We start from the raw sequence: 18922 nt of genomic DNA, 5'->3' as shown, positions 1-18922 counted from the left end.
TCCTTATTCTACTGTCAATTTTCACTTAGAGGGTCACCTTCTGGAATACTTTTTCCCCATCTTTTGTCACTTTCAAGTCCAACTGTTAACACCAAGAAGAACATTTTTTTTCAGCAGTCCATTACCAGGCAGTAGTCTATGCCTAGTTTAAACGGCTGCAGCTCACCTGGGATGCTCAGCCTTAAAAACAAGAGTTAACAAGAACCTCACTGACCTTTTTGTTGGTACTAGGAAAGTGCACTGTCAAGTTGGAGAATGAAAGAGGGAAGTTAGTCAAGAAGTAGGCCTGCATAAGAAATTAGGCTTGCAGGAATGATATGGAAATCAACTTTTGATCTGAGGACCTGAAAAGTGAGATACACTTACAGAAGAATTCCAGATCAGTGTCCTGGTAGTTCCCCCAAAACAGGCAAAAATTCAAGACAAATTGCTCTCACGTTAATGTACAAAACAGATAACACAGGAATCAACACCTTGGAAACAGCCAGAAGATGAAGACAGCAGAGGGAGGACAAATACAGTTATGCATACAGTTAGGTATTTGACATATACAGTGGACTAGAGCAATTATTGATCTGAAATTATTGAAGTCATCCAAGAAAGTATAGGGACTGACAGAAGACCTTAACTGAAGCAAGAGACCGTTGAAGTTCATATGAGTGCTGTGAATGGCAGGAAAGGGCTCTTTGGAGTAAGGGCAGTGGGGATCTAGCTGGAAAGAAACTGAATGTGATTTTAGAGGTAGGATGTGAAAACAGGACATTTCCAAGGGTTGGTACAAAACAAGTTGAAAGAAAACTCAAACAAATACATGTAATAATACTCCTCTGTAAATATTTAGTACTAGCTACTTAGGTCTGTCAGCCTAGCTGCTCCTTTGAACTCAGCTGCTCCTAAACATTTAACCTGCAAGAAAAAGCAAGCCATGGCTGAAAGGAGAGATTTCATAGACTCACAGTATATCATAATTTGGGAGGGACCCCCTCAATGAAGATCATTGAGCTCATCTCCTGAGCTGCACCTTTCAAGCTGTACCTTTTACATTTAGCAGGATTATGCTTTATAAAGAACTAATTGGCAAATAAATATTACTCACCCTGCTGTGTTCAATGGGAAGCTTAAAGAAGTGCAAAGGAACAAGGTAACAAAAGCCATAACACTCTGCTTTCACACGCTCTGATTTGCCAGACCATAACAAACCTGACTTCTATGTTACATGACACACACCCTTCAAAGAATCAGTTCCAAAGAGGATAGCTGCTAATTATTTCCAAATGTTTTTTTTTTTCAGAGTTTCTATCTTCAAAACACTTTGGATAACCTCGGTAATGGAGCCGATTCATTTCCAGTGTGCTGTCAATTGCTGGGGTGAATCTTTTCAGGCCAAAATCAACACCAGTGTAGTTATTCAAATCACTGGGTTTGGTGGGGCTCCTCAGACCTGGCAGCAATGTGAGATCAATGTTTATAGCCTTACTTTAGATGATGCAATTTAAAGCAAGATGATTTATCCTGTCAGGCTGAGGACTGATAGTGGAACTACTTGAAGATAAATCATTGTTCAAGTATGTCCAGTCAAAAAGATAAACTTAGCAAACTCCCCCTCTCTATAACCTTTCTCAGAAATAATGACAGATGTCAGAGATGTAATAACTAACTACTCACCCATCCTTTTCTGCCAAAACCACAAGAGCGAAAATCAATCAGGCTAGTGTATAAAGATGCATCAAGACTAGTGAGCTTCCAGAATATCCTGCTGGAAAACTTAACTACTTGTTACCTCAGTGCACTGATAGAGAAGCTATATCTCTCTCCCATAACTACCAATTTCCTTAAGTCTGCTGCCCCCCGATGATTCTTGATTGACATCATCCACCCCTTGGACACTGGAAATCTAGGTTAAGCTGAAGACCAAATACAGTCCAAGCGGTAGAAAATATTTTCAGAATTTTGCTGCTCGAGGAATGTAAGATATCACAAACGATAGAACTTTTCTTCTGGATGATAAAAAAAAAAAAACACTCTAGTTTCCTGTGACTTGTTGTTTACTCAGCTCTGCTTGCCATACTGAAATCCAGTACTCTATAAAAATGTTTTACTCAGTCTAGACTTACCACTACTGCTGTAGAATATTAAGTCACTGGTGAGTTCAGTGAAGTCCAATATTACATCCAGTAACCTATATCTCCCACCACAGAAGAGGAGGATATGGCCAAAATACCTTTCTGAATATTTGTTAACTGAAACTGCATAAACAGAAGTTCCAAAACCTTTATGGGATGTCAGTATGTATATATGTAAGTGGTTAGAGGTTTTGGTTCCACAAATTAGCCAATACATTCAAAAAATCCCACAGAAGAGAAATCTAAGAGTCTTCTTAAACATGGACCCATCTTTAATATTTGCTAGGAATTCTGCACAAATGTATGTCACGCTATTCAGGCTTTACATTAAACTTGATTTTCATACTATGTTTATATTTTATATGTTTATATAAACATATTTAATATGTTTATATTTTTTCTATTTCATCTATCTGCTCTTTCTGATGTATTCCTCCTCTCATACTGCAAAATCTTTCATTACGATCAAACAATAGTTATTCTGTTTGCAAAACCTGGAAGAGTTAAGGTAATTTACCTACAGCACCCTAGGACATGTATCTTTCTGCATCTCTAGTGTTTCCAGTTCTGTTTGTCCTGTACAGTCAGTCATTCCATACCCCCAGAGGACAAAGATACCAGAATCTCTTCAATAATACTGCAGTAGCAAAAACATGCTAACCAGCTAGAGAGGGCATACAAAATTAGACACACATCTGCTCAGATTAACATGATCTGTCTATATACACATCTTTAGCATTAAATCAGGTTTGATTCTTCATCATCTGTAAAATTCATTTTTTTAAATACAATTGACATTACAGGTGCTATTATTCTGAGATAGAAAATAAGCCAATAATACACAAAACCCCTAATAATAATGGCTTGCACTTATCTCTTCTATGGCCACAGAACTATTAAGGTTTATATAGCAGGTATTTCTTAAAGGGTCTCAGAAAAACCTCCTTAGATTAAGTTTCACTTACCCAGTCTATTTTATCCACATTCCAATATTTTTTTAGGTCACGGAACTGCATTAACATCCCCTTCAAGCCCACAACAATAATGCTTGCTAGCACACACTGCAAAGAAATAAAAACAAAAAAACGTTTGCAGAATTGGTAGTGAAAACAGATGCCTTTTCTTCAATTTAGCAGTCAATATTATAATTAAATTGTAAAAACCTGAAGTTAGTTTTTAAAAAATGGAATAAGCACAGGTGTCCTTGTAACACAGACATAACAGTATCAAACCCAATTTTTTTCCCTGAAGGCAATCTCTAGGCCACCTAATTGTGAGAACTATGACAGAAACTTCAGGACTTCCTGAGACTCTCCATGTGTCACCAGCCCAGCTACGTTCTTCCATAGTCTGGGGGACTCAGAAGAAAATCAGCACTCAAATTCTACACAGTGAAGAATTTTAATTCCCCTTCTTCACCACCTAGAGAAGGCCTCTAGAGCAAAAAAAATCCATTAATTTTGAGGCAAACAAAATAATTTATTGTGCTCCAAATGGGAACGGAGGAGGAAATGGATGAAGAAATCATCTGGAGCCAAAAAGGATGGAGTACAAAGCAATGGACTTGCAGTACATAGGTGGGGAGGGCTAAAAAAGCATAGTAAAAAAGAAATAAAATATCAAGAAAGCAATATATGAAAGTATTCCTTAAAATATGGAGAAAAAGGCCTACAGGATACCAGTCAAAATGTACATATAATCCATATAAAAATGAAGGGAGGAAAGCAGTATAATAAGAAAAAGGGCGTATTGTGCACCCCACCTTAAAGTGTCCTTACTTTGCATGGTTAAAATAAGCTATAAAAGGATCTGTGTTTGAAAAGTGAGAACCTTCATGTGACACTATGTAAACAATAACACAAAGTAAATTTAAAACATAGTTGAGTTAAAATTTCATGTACAAACATGGCAGAATTATAGACAATTTTGGAGCTGTATTTTGTGTCTTTGACATGCCTTTAGTTAAAATTAGCTAATAATTTTTAATACCAAAAGCTAGATATAGCTTATGTGAAAGCACACCATGTTGCTTTAGAGTCTTAGTGTAGAAGATGTATTCCATGACAGAGATATAAGAATACCTCACAATCTTGCTGCAGTTAGGCTTAGATCACCACAATTATTTGTGTCATATTTATTTGAAAAGCAAAGTCATACATCATACGCATAACTGCAGAAAAATTGTGGATCTTCATTAATTCCACACACTTCGTCAGTTTACAAATCCACAGCAATCTGGATGTATATTTTTCATAAACTATGTGCCAAAATTAAGTAGAAGAGAAATACTTTCTTATATACTTATGTGATAGCCTGTATGTGTAAAATCTGTAGGTACTATGTTGTCACCTCTGTATTTTATGATTTTGAGACTTGCTTTGCCCTTATTATTCTTTCTCCCATTGAAATTAGAGCTGGTTTAAAGGTAGTACTATCTTTCCCTGAAAGACATTAAGTCATTAGAAAATATTTGACGTAAACTTTAAAAAAGAAGATAAGTACCGTACCATAGGCAGCCAGTACAGCATAGGTCCAATTGCATAGATCACTACAAGAATTAATACACAAGAGATAAGGCAAGCCACCTAAAACAATAAACAAGAAAAGCGGATCATTGTCTAACAAAAACAAAAAAAAAAAGAAATTAAAACATGTGAAAAGGACTAATTATAAAATATTGTAGACAAAGTCAAGAATGAGATGTTAAAGATGGTAGCTATTAACATCTATGGATTGCAGAAGCATATAATTTCAGTTTTAATCTCTGGCGATTACCTTCAACCAGCTACAGTGAAAACATAGTAAGAGATCTCAGCATCTGTTCTTGACCCTGCTGACAGCACGCAGACATAGACCACAGTATCACTTACACCCTCAGTTATTAAATGGGGCTTGTGTGTGCAGTATCTCATCCCAGAAGTTTTGCAGCACCTACCATCATTCTGTAATATATTTATATCCATGCACCCTATGTTGCACTAAATAACCTATCTGTCACAGCACTGAGCAAAAACTATGTACGGAGAACTGTGTTGTCACTTTTGCACAAGAGAGGAGTTCTAACTTCTTTTTCTGGGATCAACACCACAAGGAAATTTGTGTTAAGTCAGAAACCACCAATGATTTCATGTTAATATCAGTGGACTTTAGAATGTAGGAACAATTTCTTTTTACATATTAAAAATTAAAATTAAAGCAAGTGACAGGAATCCAGACAAATGTATGGTCTAAGAACATGTTTCTTCACAGTATTATATGGCATTAATCTCATAAAAAACTACAGTAAAATTGAAGTCTCCTACTCCACTCTGAGTGTTCACGAAGTAGAGTACTTCTGGTCTCATTAAGATAGCGAGATAGCGTCCAGATTCACAGAAGGTTTTTGACGATAAGTAGACAGATGCTCACTTTATTTTTATATTGATAATATGTTTCTTTACCAAAATAATTAGGTTTCATTTTAAGAGACAAGTTGTTAAAAACAAAACCAGACAAGTTGTTAAAACACTAGAAAATTAAAGCCATGGTGTACTTAAAAATGCCATCAAGAAGTGTAGACAGAGTGTTTACAGAAAAAGGGACACAAAATCTGCTGGCAAAGTCACAAGCAACTTTTCCCTCTTTCTGCCTTCCCAAAAAGCAAAAAAAAAAAAAAAAAAGCGTTGTTTCTATTTGAAGGACACTTGTAGCCCATGATACAGTCCCTCACTTCTATTTTCTCCCAGCAAAAGATATCACTGAAGAATAAATGACATCACTGAATCCCAGGTACAGTCTTTGGAGAAAAAAGGGCTGCGCTGAGCCACAGAAAGGCTCTTTGCATTTCTTTCACAGCATATGCAACCCCTCACTCTTCTTTTTGCCTATGATCTGACCAACATTTATTAGTGATGTTGTTCTCATATCCTCATTCTGCCTAGACAGCCCCCAAAGTAAAGGATTAGTTGGATGTGCTGCTTTACAAAAGGAAGGCAGGAGAGAGGATTTTATGTTTATTAAAGTACTCTCATAGTGCTAATGCATGGCCACATTCTAACTTTTGGATGTAGGGTCTGCTCTACTGTGAAACTAATGGATAAAACAAAACAGATACTTATTTTTACCATGTACATTCTACCTTGAAATCAAACTCTGGTGGTTTCTTTTCCCAGTTCATATATTGAATAACCTTCTATCGGGGCCTTTGCCTACATGTAAAAGAGCCAAAGTGGTCAGAACACCTATATGCCTTCAGGTTATAGGTCTTCAAGTATAGGTTTCAGGTTACCTTAAAGCTTCCTTGGAAAAGCTATGATGTGGTACAACTGCAAACTGGACAGACAATACGTGAACGGGTAACAGAAGAGAATGTCTGTGAGGACGAGGGCACATGGTATGACAATGAATCCGACTCAAAAATATGCAATAGTTAATAGTAAAGTGGTAACTAAACTATTTGCATATAAATGCTCTTTAAGGGTATTTTTTGATAAATTATTCATTATATTTACTCAAGTTCAGAGTATTGCGTAGGCTAATTAGCAAGTAATTAACATGTAGAGTTTTGAATAAAGCCCTGTATAATTTCTTAGTGTATTGGTATCCACATGAGAAATAATCGCAGGACACGGTCAAGAAGAAACAGCACCTACAGACTGTACTTAGTATTGTCAGTTGTACCTCATTACCCTTTTCCTTGTAATTAATGTCCTTTACACAGGCAAAATTAACAGTTATTTTTATAACTGCAATAGCAACAAACTCCAAAGGACATAACATTTATACCTCTTTTGTTCACGGGCATGGTTTGGACAGGTGACAGCCTTACAGGGTTACAATTAACGCTTTCATCAATTGCAGTTCCCTCTTTTCTGAGATACTGCAATAAGAACTTCCGGGGTTGGTTTTCAGCAGTAGGAAATAGGCCAAAAAGGCCACAAAAATCTGAGTGTCATCTCTGTAGGCTAAATGTATACTGAGGGACAGACAAGCACACCATGTCACAAGGCAGAAGTTGGGACATTGTTTGGATTCTTTAGCTGCAGCTTTTAAGATTACTTTCACTTTATTTTGAAAATCAGATAGAAGCACTTAATCAGATCTGGGTTTTTTTCCAAAACTTCAGCTTAGCCTGTACCATTAAGTCCATTAAACACCATTAGAGGGCACTTTTGTTACAGCGCTAACAAATTCACATAAAACTGAAAGGGATTGTGTGTAGTTTCCTGCAGTCTGAAAACACAACTCCTACCCTCCTTACTGCCACAGACTTTAGAGTTGATACTGAATTAAACAGGTAAAAATAAACAAGTGGAACCATTAGCTTTTCTTGTAAGACAGCTGCTGATCAGATGCAATGCCATTCAGATTGTTGAAAATTACAGGGCAGAGTCATTTCCCAGGGCAGAGGAAAAGGAAGAATAGGGAAACAGAGTGGATAAATCAGTACATGTTCCAGTGAGCAGTATCATAGCCTTAATTCTCCTGTGTACGTCACTCTAACCCATTACCTGTGTTTTGGCACCTGTACTGTATAAAAGTGTTGTCCGTCCCATCGCTGCAGCACTTGGTATGCAAAAGAAAAATGAAGGAATCACGTTGCTGAGGCCATGAGCCAGAAATTCCTGCAAAGTTGTTAAATAGAATATGGTTTTTTCCTATTGTTCTGTCATTCAGTGCTTCTTGCCAACAAAGGAGTCCCCTATATTAGCAATGACAAAGGATGGCCATAGTTTTGAGTGAAAAAAAAATCACATATGTACATGATAAAAGATCTCCCAATATAATATATCTTCTCACAACTCAGAACTTATTTGAATGATAGAGCTGCTGAACCAGATTCATCAGAAGCAGGAGGCACATTTTGTTCACAGAATAAATGGTACTGCTAAGTTTTGAAGATTAAATTCAGCCAAAATATTTATATCTTGATCCACATCTGCTTTTTAACAGGCCAGATTCTCAAGTAGTGGGATCTGGACAGTGTCCAGGTTGTTTCTGGCTTATGACTCTACTGGAAAAAGACAGCCACTGATTTTTTTTATTTTGGAGCATGCTGTAGTGAAAGTGAAGTATGGTAGCAATACTATCTGCATGCTGTCTTTCATTACAAATATATTTGGTGTTTATTCACAGTCAAAAAGCAGACACATCTGAACAAAGATTTATGGAAGAAAAAGTGGGAGAGCCACCTTGTATCTGCAGGCTGAGCTAAACAGGGTTTTCTAAGAAAGCATCCCAGTTTGGCGACTCAGCATCAGTCTTCCCCAGACTATGAAGAGCTCATTCATCTCCTGAGGGCAATGTGTAAGAAAATACTTCTATGGTATTGTATCCAGCCAGGGCAACACCTGATCATAAGTTTGTCTTCACAGCACAGGACAGCACCACTTTAAAGCTCCCCAGAGAGCCTTGTGCACCCACACGCCACCATGCAGAGCCCTATGCCTGGCCCCTGAATAAGATACAGCTATGAGCTATGCCACTGCATTGCCACTGTAGCCTCTGCTCTCATGGAGGTTTTGCTCTTTTGCTCCATTATTCGATGCAGACATACACACAGTTTCCAACACCTCAGTAATTAAGCTGTGTAAGTTACGAGTATTCCAAAGGTGCAGAAAGACATACAGGTTGCTGTGCTCCATTTAGTGCTCTAGAGACAGCATATGACCATGAGCCTGACTTGTACTAAGCTCAGAGCATTTTCCCTCTGCCCCCTAGAAAACAGGGCTCTGAAGCATCAACATGAATTCATGGCACAGTGTATGAATTCTGAAAAAAATTCTGAGACCTGAGTAGACAAGAACATTCCCACCATATTTTCCAATAACACAAAGAGTGGTAAAAGACATGCACTGATGTAGCAAGACTAACCTGTTTAGATAGGGTGTTGAGATAGACCTCCAGCTGCAAAACCAACTGTTCTTCATTCAGCCTTACATCATTTGTCCCAAACGACTTAAGAGAAAGGTGGAGGCAGCATTTTCATCACACAGCACTATTGCCAGTTATCTAAAATGGAGTGCTTCTCACCACAGTGCTTGAATAATTGCCTCCATGGATCTCCAGTTGGCTTGGAGTTACCAGCCTGCCATGACCAGCAGTGGGGTAGTTGAGAAAGTAAGCATCTCACTCTTACTTAAGCTTGCCCACTGTAAAGTGGAACTCTGCACAGAAAGCTTCTATGACTGCAAATTTGGCAGCACTGTCTAAACCCACTCTGCTTCTTTTATACAAATAAACCTTTATTTCAGATGAGACTTCTACTATTTTATAGTAACAGATATGTCGTAGGGCTGTTAAGTACCTAATTCATCTTTAGAACTGCTTTGTTTCTTTGATCAGTGGCTGATTTAACATCTCAGCTGGTCTTTAAAAGCTCAGCTGCCAGAGGAGATGCTGTCCTGTCTTAGAACACTGGAAAAATGCATTAACACCCAAACTGGCTGCTGGCTGCACCAAATGAAGTATTATGAGATTATCCTGGAGGATGCATTTCCCCAGAAGAGGTCAACCAACTAGGGCGTTCTGCAGAGCTGATTTGGACTAGATTTGGAGTTTACTGTAATCACTGGAAGGCCTCACGATGCCATATGGAACTCACCCTTCCCTACTGGCTGTTCATCTATAATACATTTCCAGAATGATGAAGTAATTTCAAGGCCTATGGACAATAAGGAGAAAGAGCTTTACCTGGTTGTCATCCACAGTGTATTTAAACTTTTTAGCAGAGGCTTTGGCAAGAGCTAGTGATGCTACGTAACCAACCAGTGCTACTCCAAAAGCTTCAGTGACTACTTCGGGCAGGATGTTCATGGGTGGTGTTTTTGGTGATGGTAACCTAAAAAAATAAAGACAGTCCTTTCTGCAAAGCCTGGAACATAACCTCGATATGCCTGCAATTAATGAAAATATAACAGAAACAATCTTTGCATGCACAGCTGATTCTTTTAATATTTGTAAGGTGATGTTTTTCAATATTTTAGATTACTAAAATCTGTGAGGAACTGCGGGAGAGAATTCATACAGGAAGTTGAACCCGTTTCAGATGGAGTATTCAATTTGTATACTTCAACTGAGAAATTAGGAAGGGATCCTTCTAAATTAGCTCCCCCACTGACAGATAAATTCAGCAACCATTCCCTAATTTTGTAATGTGCAATAAAAGAAACTCTACTGCATATTTTTTCTTTTTTTATAGTTGGCTTTCCTGTGAAGTTTAAACCTTTTAAACAGGTTAGTATTCCTGTAGCTTATGGACTGTATGGGCATTTATTCCATCTAATGGATACTGCAATGAAATGCCTCAGTTAAGAACTGAATCACCCCATATTGTCTCTGTACTCCGTGAAAAGACTTCTGTCCCTCCAGAGCACAAATCACACTGCCAGAGAGCCAAATCGCACTCTGAAGGTTTCTAACATTCTCCACTGACAAGGCAGTTAGTTAGATGTTTCAGGTAAGTGCCGGAAAATACACAGGAATGATCGAGACTTCTGCTTGTGTTTTTCAACACTACAGAGTGTTCTCTTGTGAGGTTAGAAAATAAACTCCTGATTAAAGATGCACCAATGCAGTTTAGCTGTTCATAATACATATCAAAAGGGGACACTTAGCCCTGTTTATTCTCAGATACATTACATGTAATAGCATGCCTAAATACTTAAAATCAATTTTTTTTCTCATTGACTTATATTTCTATCAGTCCATGTTGCTACACATGCACTCATGCTGTCTCAGACTCGTACTTTGTGAAGTTTAGGGAAATCTTGTGTCCTGGTTTTGACTGGGATAGAGTTAATTTTCTTCCCAGTAACTGGTACAGTTCTGTGTTTTGGATTTAATATGAGAATAATGTTGATAACACACTGATGTTTTAGTTGTTGTTGGTCAGCGCTTGCATTAAGTGAAGGACTTTTCAGCTTCTCATACCGCTCTGCCAGTGAGGAGGCTGGAGGTGCACAAGAAGCTGGGAGGGGGCACAACCAGGAGAGCTGAACCAAACCGGTCAAAGGGATATTCCACACCATATGACATCATGCCGAACAAGAAAACTGGGGGGAAGTTGTCCGGGGGGCAGCATTTGCTGCTTGGGGATGGGGTGGGCATTGGTCAGTGGGTGGTGAGCAATTGCATTGTGCATCACTTGCTTCGTATATTGTTTTCTCGTTATTATTTTCTCTTCCTTTTCTGCCCTCTTAAACCGCTTTTATCTCAACCCGTGGGTTTTTCTTTTATTTCCTAATTCTTTTTTCTGATTTTTTCCACCAGGGATTGGGAGGGAGGGTGAGCGAGCGGCTGTGTGGAACTTAGTTGCCAGCTGGGTTTAAACCACGGCACACTGCAATTTCCAAAAGGGAGATTACACAACAGCTGTGCTATTCCATACCGACCCTTAGAGTTCAAAAAGTCTCTGTGACATCTAGTCCAAGTTCTCTTTCCAGCTAATTATACAGAATATTTTTTTTCCTTCCCTTCAAGGTCACGGAGAAAAATGTATCACTATCTATAGTCAGAATGCTCTTTTCTAGATTAAGCATATCTAAATCCTTTACATTTCCTCAGAAACCACTTTTTCTCTAAGTGGCTGGAGAAAAACAAAGTGCAGTAATCTACAAGCCTCACCTCATTGCCGGCCCTTTCTACTACAATACCCAAGGCAACCCTCAAAAAGCAAGTTGCAATAATCTTGTAGAGTGTGCTCTGTCCTCCTGTCACACATCCATCAGACATCATCAGGTACTCAGTACCTACTTTTTATTCCATAAAGTAATGGAAAAGCTATGAAAATATATAAAAAGTAGTCTGCATTTTTACAATGATATCTATACAGATATGCCTTGTTAACATGGGGTTGAATGATGAGAGAGTATTTGAGGAAGTTGGAAATGAACATAATAGATTTTTGCCATTTCTTGTTGCAGAAAACTACTTTGACCTCTCCAGAGGCTGTTCTCAGAAGTAAACATATTTAAAAGCCACAAGCTAATAAAAAACACATTACCCTTCAGGAATATGTCCCACAACTTCCAGCCCATAGACGTATTCCATATCAGCATAGTAGCAGGCAACGGATGTAGCAATTATCTATTGATTCAACACAGAGAAAGATGTTATGTTTCTATTGCGTTTAGCTTCTCACTTGCTCCTTATTATTGCCGTACCTAAGCACATGATAGTGTTCATGCATTTATCCTTAGATCAATCCAGTAAGACAGGGAAGTGTTATTATGGAAAATTTTGCAAATGTGGAAGAGTCAAAAGAAACTAAGATCTGGACACGATAATAAATTTAGAAAAGATGGCTGAAGAAGGACTATGGTGGAGTTTGGACATTCTATGTTAGTGAAAGGTATCTGTACAAGTCTCTGTAAAGCTTCAGGGATCTTGCCAATCAGTGTCTGAACTGCCTTAATGCAGCACGTGCCCCAGACCACTGCCGTTCATGTGAGCAGCTTAAAATAATTTGTAATTTAGGTGCTCATGAGTGGTCTGGGTCAGCTGATGTTCTCCACACACACCTAATCCAGACCAGCAGTAGAAGATGTGTCTGTCTCTTATTATTTTTTTTTTTCCTGTAGGTGTAAGTGTTGCTGAGGGAATAGAAAGTTCGGCCCTGAGGAGGTCCAAACTCACTTCCAAAAATTTTTATGAGATAGACACACAAATCCCAATAGAACAGGCACAGGTTCCAGTCCATGATCCTCAGTTTGCTGGTACATTTTATCCAGTGTTGTTTAAAAGGCAGCAGAGAAACAGATCTTAGAGCAGGGACCAGAACCACACTACCTTCTTTTCCAGCATTGTGCCCCCCAAAATTTATTCTTTTGTAAATAGCTTTTTCCAACTGTCCTGGTTTTAGCTGGGATAGAGTTAATTTTCTTCACTGCAGCTGGCACAGTGCTGTGCTTTGGACTTAGCATGAAAACAATGTTGGTAACACACCAATGTTTTGGTGGTTGCTGGGTAGTGCTTGTACTAGTCAAGGACTTTTCCAGCTTCCCGTGCTCTGCCAGGTGCACAAGAAGGCGGGAGGGGAGGGGGCACAGCTAAGAGAGAGGATTCAAACTGGCCAAAGGGATATTCCGTGTCATGTAACATCATGCCCAGTATGTTAACTGGGAGGAGCTGTCTGGGGAGGGAAGCAGCAATTGCAGCTCGGGGACGGACAGCGTCAGTCGGTGGGTGGTGAGTGGTTGTATCATTTGTCTTTCTGTTTTTTTCCCTTTTTCCCTTTTCCTTTTAATTATATTATCATTATTGTTATTACTATAATAATCATCATTATTATCATTATTATCTTATTTTAATTATTAAACTGTTCTTATCTCAACCCACAATTTTTTTTTTTGCTTTTGCTCTTCCGATACTCTCCCCCATCCCACAGGGGTGGGGGGAGTGAGGGAGCGGCTGCGTGGTGTTTAGTTGCTGACTGGGGCTGAACCACGACACCAGAAAAGGAAGAGTAACTGGGAACATCCACCCTGAAAAGCACCTGCCCTTCTTTTTTCTTTTCTTTTTTATTGTTTTCATTTTCTTTTAGAGGTCTAGAGAAAACCACAACTTTCTTTACAGGAAAACTGTAAGTAAAATTACAAAAAGCAATAGCTTAGGTATTCAACTTCATTTCAGATAAATAACAAGAACCATCTAAGCCACAACTACCCAGCACAAAACTTGCCTGGAGTTACAATGTGCCCGTTACATTTCATTTTCTATTTCAAACTTCTTACACTTTAGCTTTCTAGGATTCATGTTCTTGTGATTATGTAAAAAGTAGTAAACACATGAAAAATATTATACAAATTGGGAACGTATGTCACTTCTTTCTTAATTATTTAGCCAAACTATTTCCTGTTCTTACATGTAACATACAGCCATGAAAATTAGTTATCCATTTAATAAGTGGCAGGTGTGGCTGTGGGTAACTATAGAAAACACAGTAAACCTCAGCAGATTAGTTGAACCATTGAAAGCTTTGTACAGCAAAAAGTCTAATGTTTGATTTTGTACTTACCAAGACTAGATCGATGGGAAGAACAATTTTAATGTTTCTTTGAAATTTCTCATTCAGTTCTTTAACAAGAACAAGCACCACAATGCTCAGCAAGGAGAGAAGTAAAGCCTCCAACTGAACTGATCTGATATTCTCAAACACATAGGCATAAATCTGTAGTGAACGGCAAATAACAAACACAGATCAAAAAATATATAATTTTGAGTCATATGCTATGGCATATTCTACACAACTTCAGGCATCTCAAATAATCTGTGAGAGCTGAATCAATACTGCAGGAGCTGAGTCATCTGACAAACTGGCCTACACGTAAGATTTTGCAAGGAAGAAAATCACCAATTTATTATTGTTAAAAAACTGTGGACTTTTGAAAACTCAAAAATCCACAGTGAACATCTGTATATACGAATTTACGAATTTTTATTGTAGAAACAAGAAAATTTCAATAAATGTGATATGTATCTCTTTCTTATTCAGTCTCATTAAATTATATGTGATAAATGAGTGTTGCACAAAAATGTTGGGAGAAGCTTACATGCGCAAAGATCTATTTTGACTGCCCGTAGCTCATAACATCCATCAACTCTAACAGTAGAAGTTACTTCTGAGGAAAAGGTTTAAAAGACAAAAGGGGAGGGAAAGAGAGGGAGAGAGAGGAAGATCAAAAAGGGGAGAAAAATGCAGTAGTGGCTGGATGGAAAGAGAACAGGAATCTTCGCAGAAGATCATCCTCTCCAGGGCATCCTCTCCAGTGCATGAGGGGATCCATCAAAACACTTTTCCAGAGTAAGAGTATAGCTTCAGCAGGGTGCACTCAGTCTCTCTGTTGGTTGCTTTTGCCTGTTACACAAACAGTGCTCCATGGAGCATGCTTTGATCGGGTCCAGATGCTGCACACATTACTTAGCTGTCAAGCTTTGCGTACGTATGTTATTGGCTAGTTAAATAACTAAAATTATCTACTAGGCCCCGTTTCTTTCCGCAGCATAAACTTATAAGTTAAAAGTTGCAAAGCAAGAGGTAAAGAGTAGGGGAAGAAGGGGTGATTCACACATCAGTGGCAAGTGCTTTCCAGGGGAAACTCTCCATGGCAAGGTGGGGGAACTGCAGGTGCAAGGGTGTGAGGGGTAGGGCACGCTGGACCATGAGGGTCAAAATCCTTCAGCAGCGGGCTCTGGGATGTTTGGGAGCGGCTACATCACTGCGCGTGAGAGGCAGACTGCAGGGTGAAAAGAGGAAGAGGAGGTTGGAGTAGGGCTATGGAGATGGAAACAGGAGGCCTTCAGCTTTTCAAAGGTTAAGGCAAAGCGCAACATGCTGTAAAACATGGTTAGAAAAATATAGTTGTGTCTATGATGAAGAAAAGAAATACAGTGCTGAAAATAAGGAACATGTGGAATAGAAATACGGAATAGGAATAGAATGACCAGTGGTGATGAACAAGGATCTCTGATGAAGAATACAATGTTGTGACAAACACAGAAGAATGCAGTTGCCTTCACACCAGCACAGATGACACAGCTATCAGTGAACTGTAATTCCAGTCCTACTCTGAATTTGAGGGTCCAGAAAATGAGGTATAAATCAGTATCATAACAGATTAACAGAAAGTAATTAAAAAATTCACAACTTTACTGAATGGTTAGAAGGGTGGAAGAAAGTTAGAGGGGAACTTCTGTCCCAATAAACAAAGGAATAATCCTATCACAAGTTATTTTCAGGCCACATGAATAAAAGCAATAGTCTGTTGCCTGGAGGAACAAAGAGGCATCAAAATGGACATAATACACATGCTTACTAAAGCTACAAGGGAAAAAAGGTGGACTCAGACCCTTGAATTCTGCATTTATATTCTGGGAATTATTGTGTAGCCTGAGACGTAAACCATATAGAGAACAGAAGTTAAAACCTAGGATGCAGATTTAGATTGCATCACAAGTAACTTCTTTTTAAACCACAACATTAAGGATAATAAAGTCAAGCAATGGAGGCTTAAAATGCTAATATAAAAAGGGTGTTTTCCCTGGCAACAGCTAAGATGGACACTAAAACAAATGAAAAGTGACACTTGTAGTTTTATCAAAATAAAGATTAGTAATTTTTTGTCCCAGAGAACCTATTCTCAAATACATGGATAATGCTAATAAGGTTTGACGTTTTGGAGCTCAAATATATGAATTTATACTGGACAGGAAAAAGTACTAGAAAAATTTTCTTAGGAAAGGACCTTGTTCTAGCAGAAAGGTGGTCACTATCACAATACAATTTTTTACCACTGTTCTGATTCTGTCACTCCTTGAAGAGGTAATGCGTAAATTTTAAATATTATATACAAATATTATATATATATAAATATTATATATATATAAAATATTATATATATTATATATAAAGAGGTAATGAGTAAATTATCAATTACTTCCTTATTCTTCCTCTCTCACCCTTTCTAAGAATATTTTCATAATCTTTAAGGGAAAAAAGAAACCAACTAAAAGTCCTCTAAAAATCGTTGCAGAAAAAAAAAGACAAGATGTAATTTTCCTTGTAAAGAGGACAACTTAGTGTAGTCCTTTGAAATTTACCCTTGGACTTTTGATTAAGGATGCACAGTGCAACCCAGCACATAAGTTTCTCAGAACCCAGGAAAATATTTTAAAATCAATGTGTTAAACAATTTGATATATATATGTCATAAATGTGAATAATGGTAATGAAGCCACAGTTTTTAACCACGTATTGTCCCACTGTGATCAGACAATGTGGATTGTGTCTTGAGTGGCATGGGACTAGTCTCTGTACCCATAATTTTCCAAGAATGCATTTTCAAGAGAGCACAGGAGTTGGCACAGTGCCCAAGCAGACACTGTGATTAATTAGGACGCAAGGAGGCAATCTGGAAAACTATATTGCAAACTGTGCCCACAAACTCACCAAAGGCTGAGCTAGGTATAAGGTGAAGTGATAAGAAAAGGGAAGAAATGGATTCATTCCAAATTGTTGAAGTCAAAGAGATGTGAGCGTATTTTGAAATGAACAGTATCTATTGAAGTGTCAGCATTAGCTATCTGTGTTTATGGTGTTGAATATCATTTTCCTAGATAAAGTGAGACATAGGGTTGGATGAATCAATATAATTTTAATGAATGATTCAAAGAAATATTTCAAAAGAAATATTTATAAATGTTTTCATCTCAAATACCATGATGAATTCAGTATTTTACATATTTTGATGATGCACTTACTGAAACAATTTAGAAATTCTGTAGCAGAATTGTTTGATATTGCAGTGTACAAAGCAATTGTGTCATTATATAATTAACAAATTTTTTTAATACAGCAATAATACATTAATTGAGATGTTTGTCTCCTGTTTTTTTGTTTTTATTGCTATCTTTGTGTAAAAATTTTTAATGGAAATGGTCTGGCACTATTATGAGGAACCAGTGAACATTTTGGCAATCAATGTAAATTTGCACGTAAGTGGAAAAAAGCAATGTTTTAACTTTGCACACACATATATGCAGACACTGAATGTCCCTGTTCTAATGGGAAATTAATGGCTTTGAGTTCTACTATATTTTCACATACTTGCATAGGGTAATGATGAACATTGTCATGGTTTATATTCTAGAAAGAATATGTATTCTTATGCAACAATGAAATCCTCCAAGTTCTTTTTTTTAAATGTATACAAGAAAACCCAAGGGATTAGCTCTAAAATGAGCGTACAGGCTGAAGCAAACAAAAGAATTAAAGGAACATATTAGTTAAAACACTTAATACAGTTTAACAGTAGATGACCTCATTGCATTTTCAAAAACGTTTCATTCTGATGTTTGTTAGAAAAATATAACTGGGGGGAAAAAGTACAGGCAACCATTGTGAGCTGTATAGGGAACAAACTTGAAAAAAGAAAGGAAATAAAAGGACTGATAGTGGGAACATGAGGGTTTTCAGCCAACTGCAGCACAACCACAAGGATTTTGCAACAAACTTGCAACACAACCACAAAAGACCCCATTTTGCAAAGTAGGTTTCTTATGTTGCAGGAGTTCATTTTGCAGTGCTGTATAGTCTCAGAAACTTGTGGAAGGATAAATATATCTACACATGGATAAAGAGCAAATAAAGATATGTTTTTCTGTTTTCAGATACTAAGTAAAACCTGATGACACTTTTCTTGTCCCTTGTAAAAATCAGATCTCACATATAGTCTTCCCTCACCTTTTTTCTTCTTCCCCTTTACCTTGCTCTACCCATTTGTAAAATACCAACTGATGCTGTAATGTGCAGTTCTATTGCAGTGATACAAACCATGTACATGGAAAATTAAATTTAATAAATTACATAAACCACGTGTAAACACAAAAATCTCATAGGCCTAACGCCAGTGTAGTGGATTTGTTCCCCACATACAAAGCTCATTTTTACATATTTAATCATGATCTCACTTGCTATAAAGAATCCGTTTCACTGGCTTGCTTTACTTTCAACTCTCTTATCACACTTTATTAAACATTCTTATTCTTGCTTTGCCAACCCAAAGGCTGCCTGAGGCGAAGCAATTGGCTTTGTGAGTGGGAGGTGTTTTGGAGCGGAGAAAGAAAAAAAATGTAAGCAAAAATACCAGTCTTTGGGTTTCAAGAATTTGAAGTAAAGAACATGTCCAGAGAGACACGCCAAATTTGCCTTTCACTCTCGAGTTACATATGCACACTAGCATATATCTAATGAGTATAATTTTCATATAAAACTACCACCACAGGAAAAAAAATATTGTTAAAAACTAAATCTGGTGCTTCTG

General features: G+C 37.7%; 1 protein-coding gene across 1 annotated transcript in view; it reads right to left on the bottom strand.

The window, feature by feature from the left end:
* The window catches only part of SLC26A7 (solute carrier family 26 member 7), a 67203-nt gene that overhangs the window by 17992 nt on the left and 30289 nt on the right, over nucleotides 1–18922 (bottom strand). Inside the window, 6 exon segments of the mRNA XM_075085806.1 lie at nucleotides 3089–3184; nucleotides 4631–4708; nucleotides 7613–7726; nucleotides 9795–9942; nucleotides 12106–12188; nucleotides 14119–14271. Coding sequence (XP_074941907.1) covers nucleotides 3089–3184; nucleotides 4631–4708; nucleotides 7613–7726; nucleotides 9795–9942; nucleotides 12106–12188; nucleotides 14119–14271 — 672 coding nt within the window.

The sequence above is a fragment of the Phalacrocorax aristotelis genome, chromosome 2 (genome assembly GCF_949628215.1).
Source record: "Phalacrocorax aristotelis chromosome 2, bGulAri2.1, whole genome shotgun sequence".
Classification (NCBI taxonomy): Eukaryota; Metazoa; Chordata; class Aves; order Suliformes; family Phalacrocoracidae; genus Phalacrocorax; species Phalacrocorax aristotelis.
This window is presented reverse-complemented; position numbering and strand designations above follow the sequence as displayed.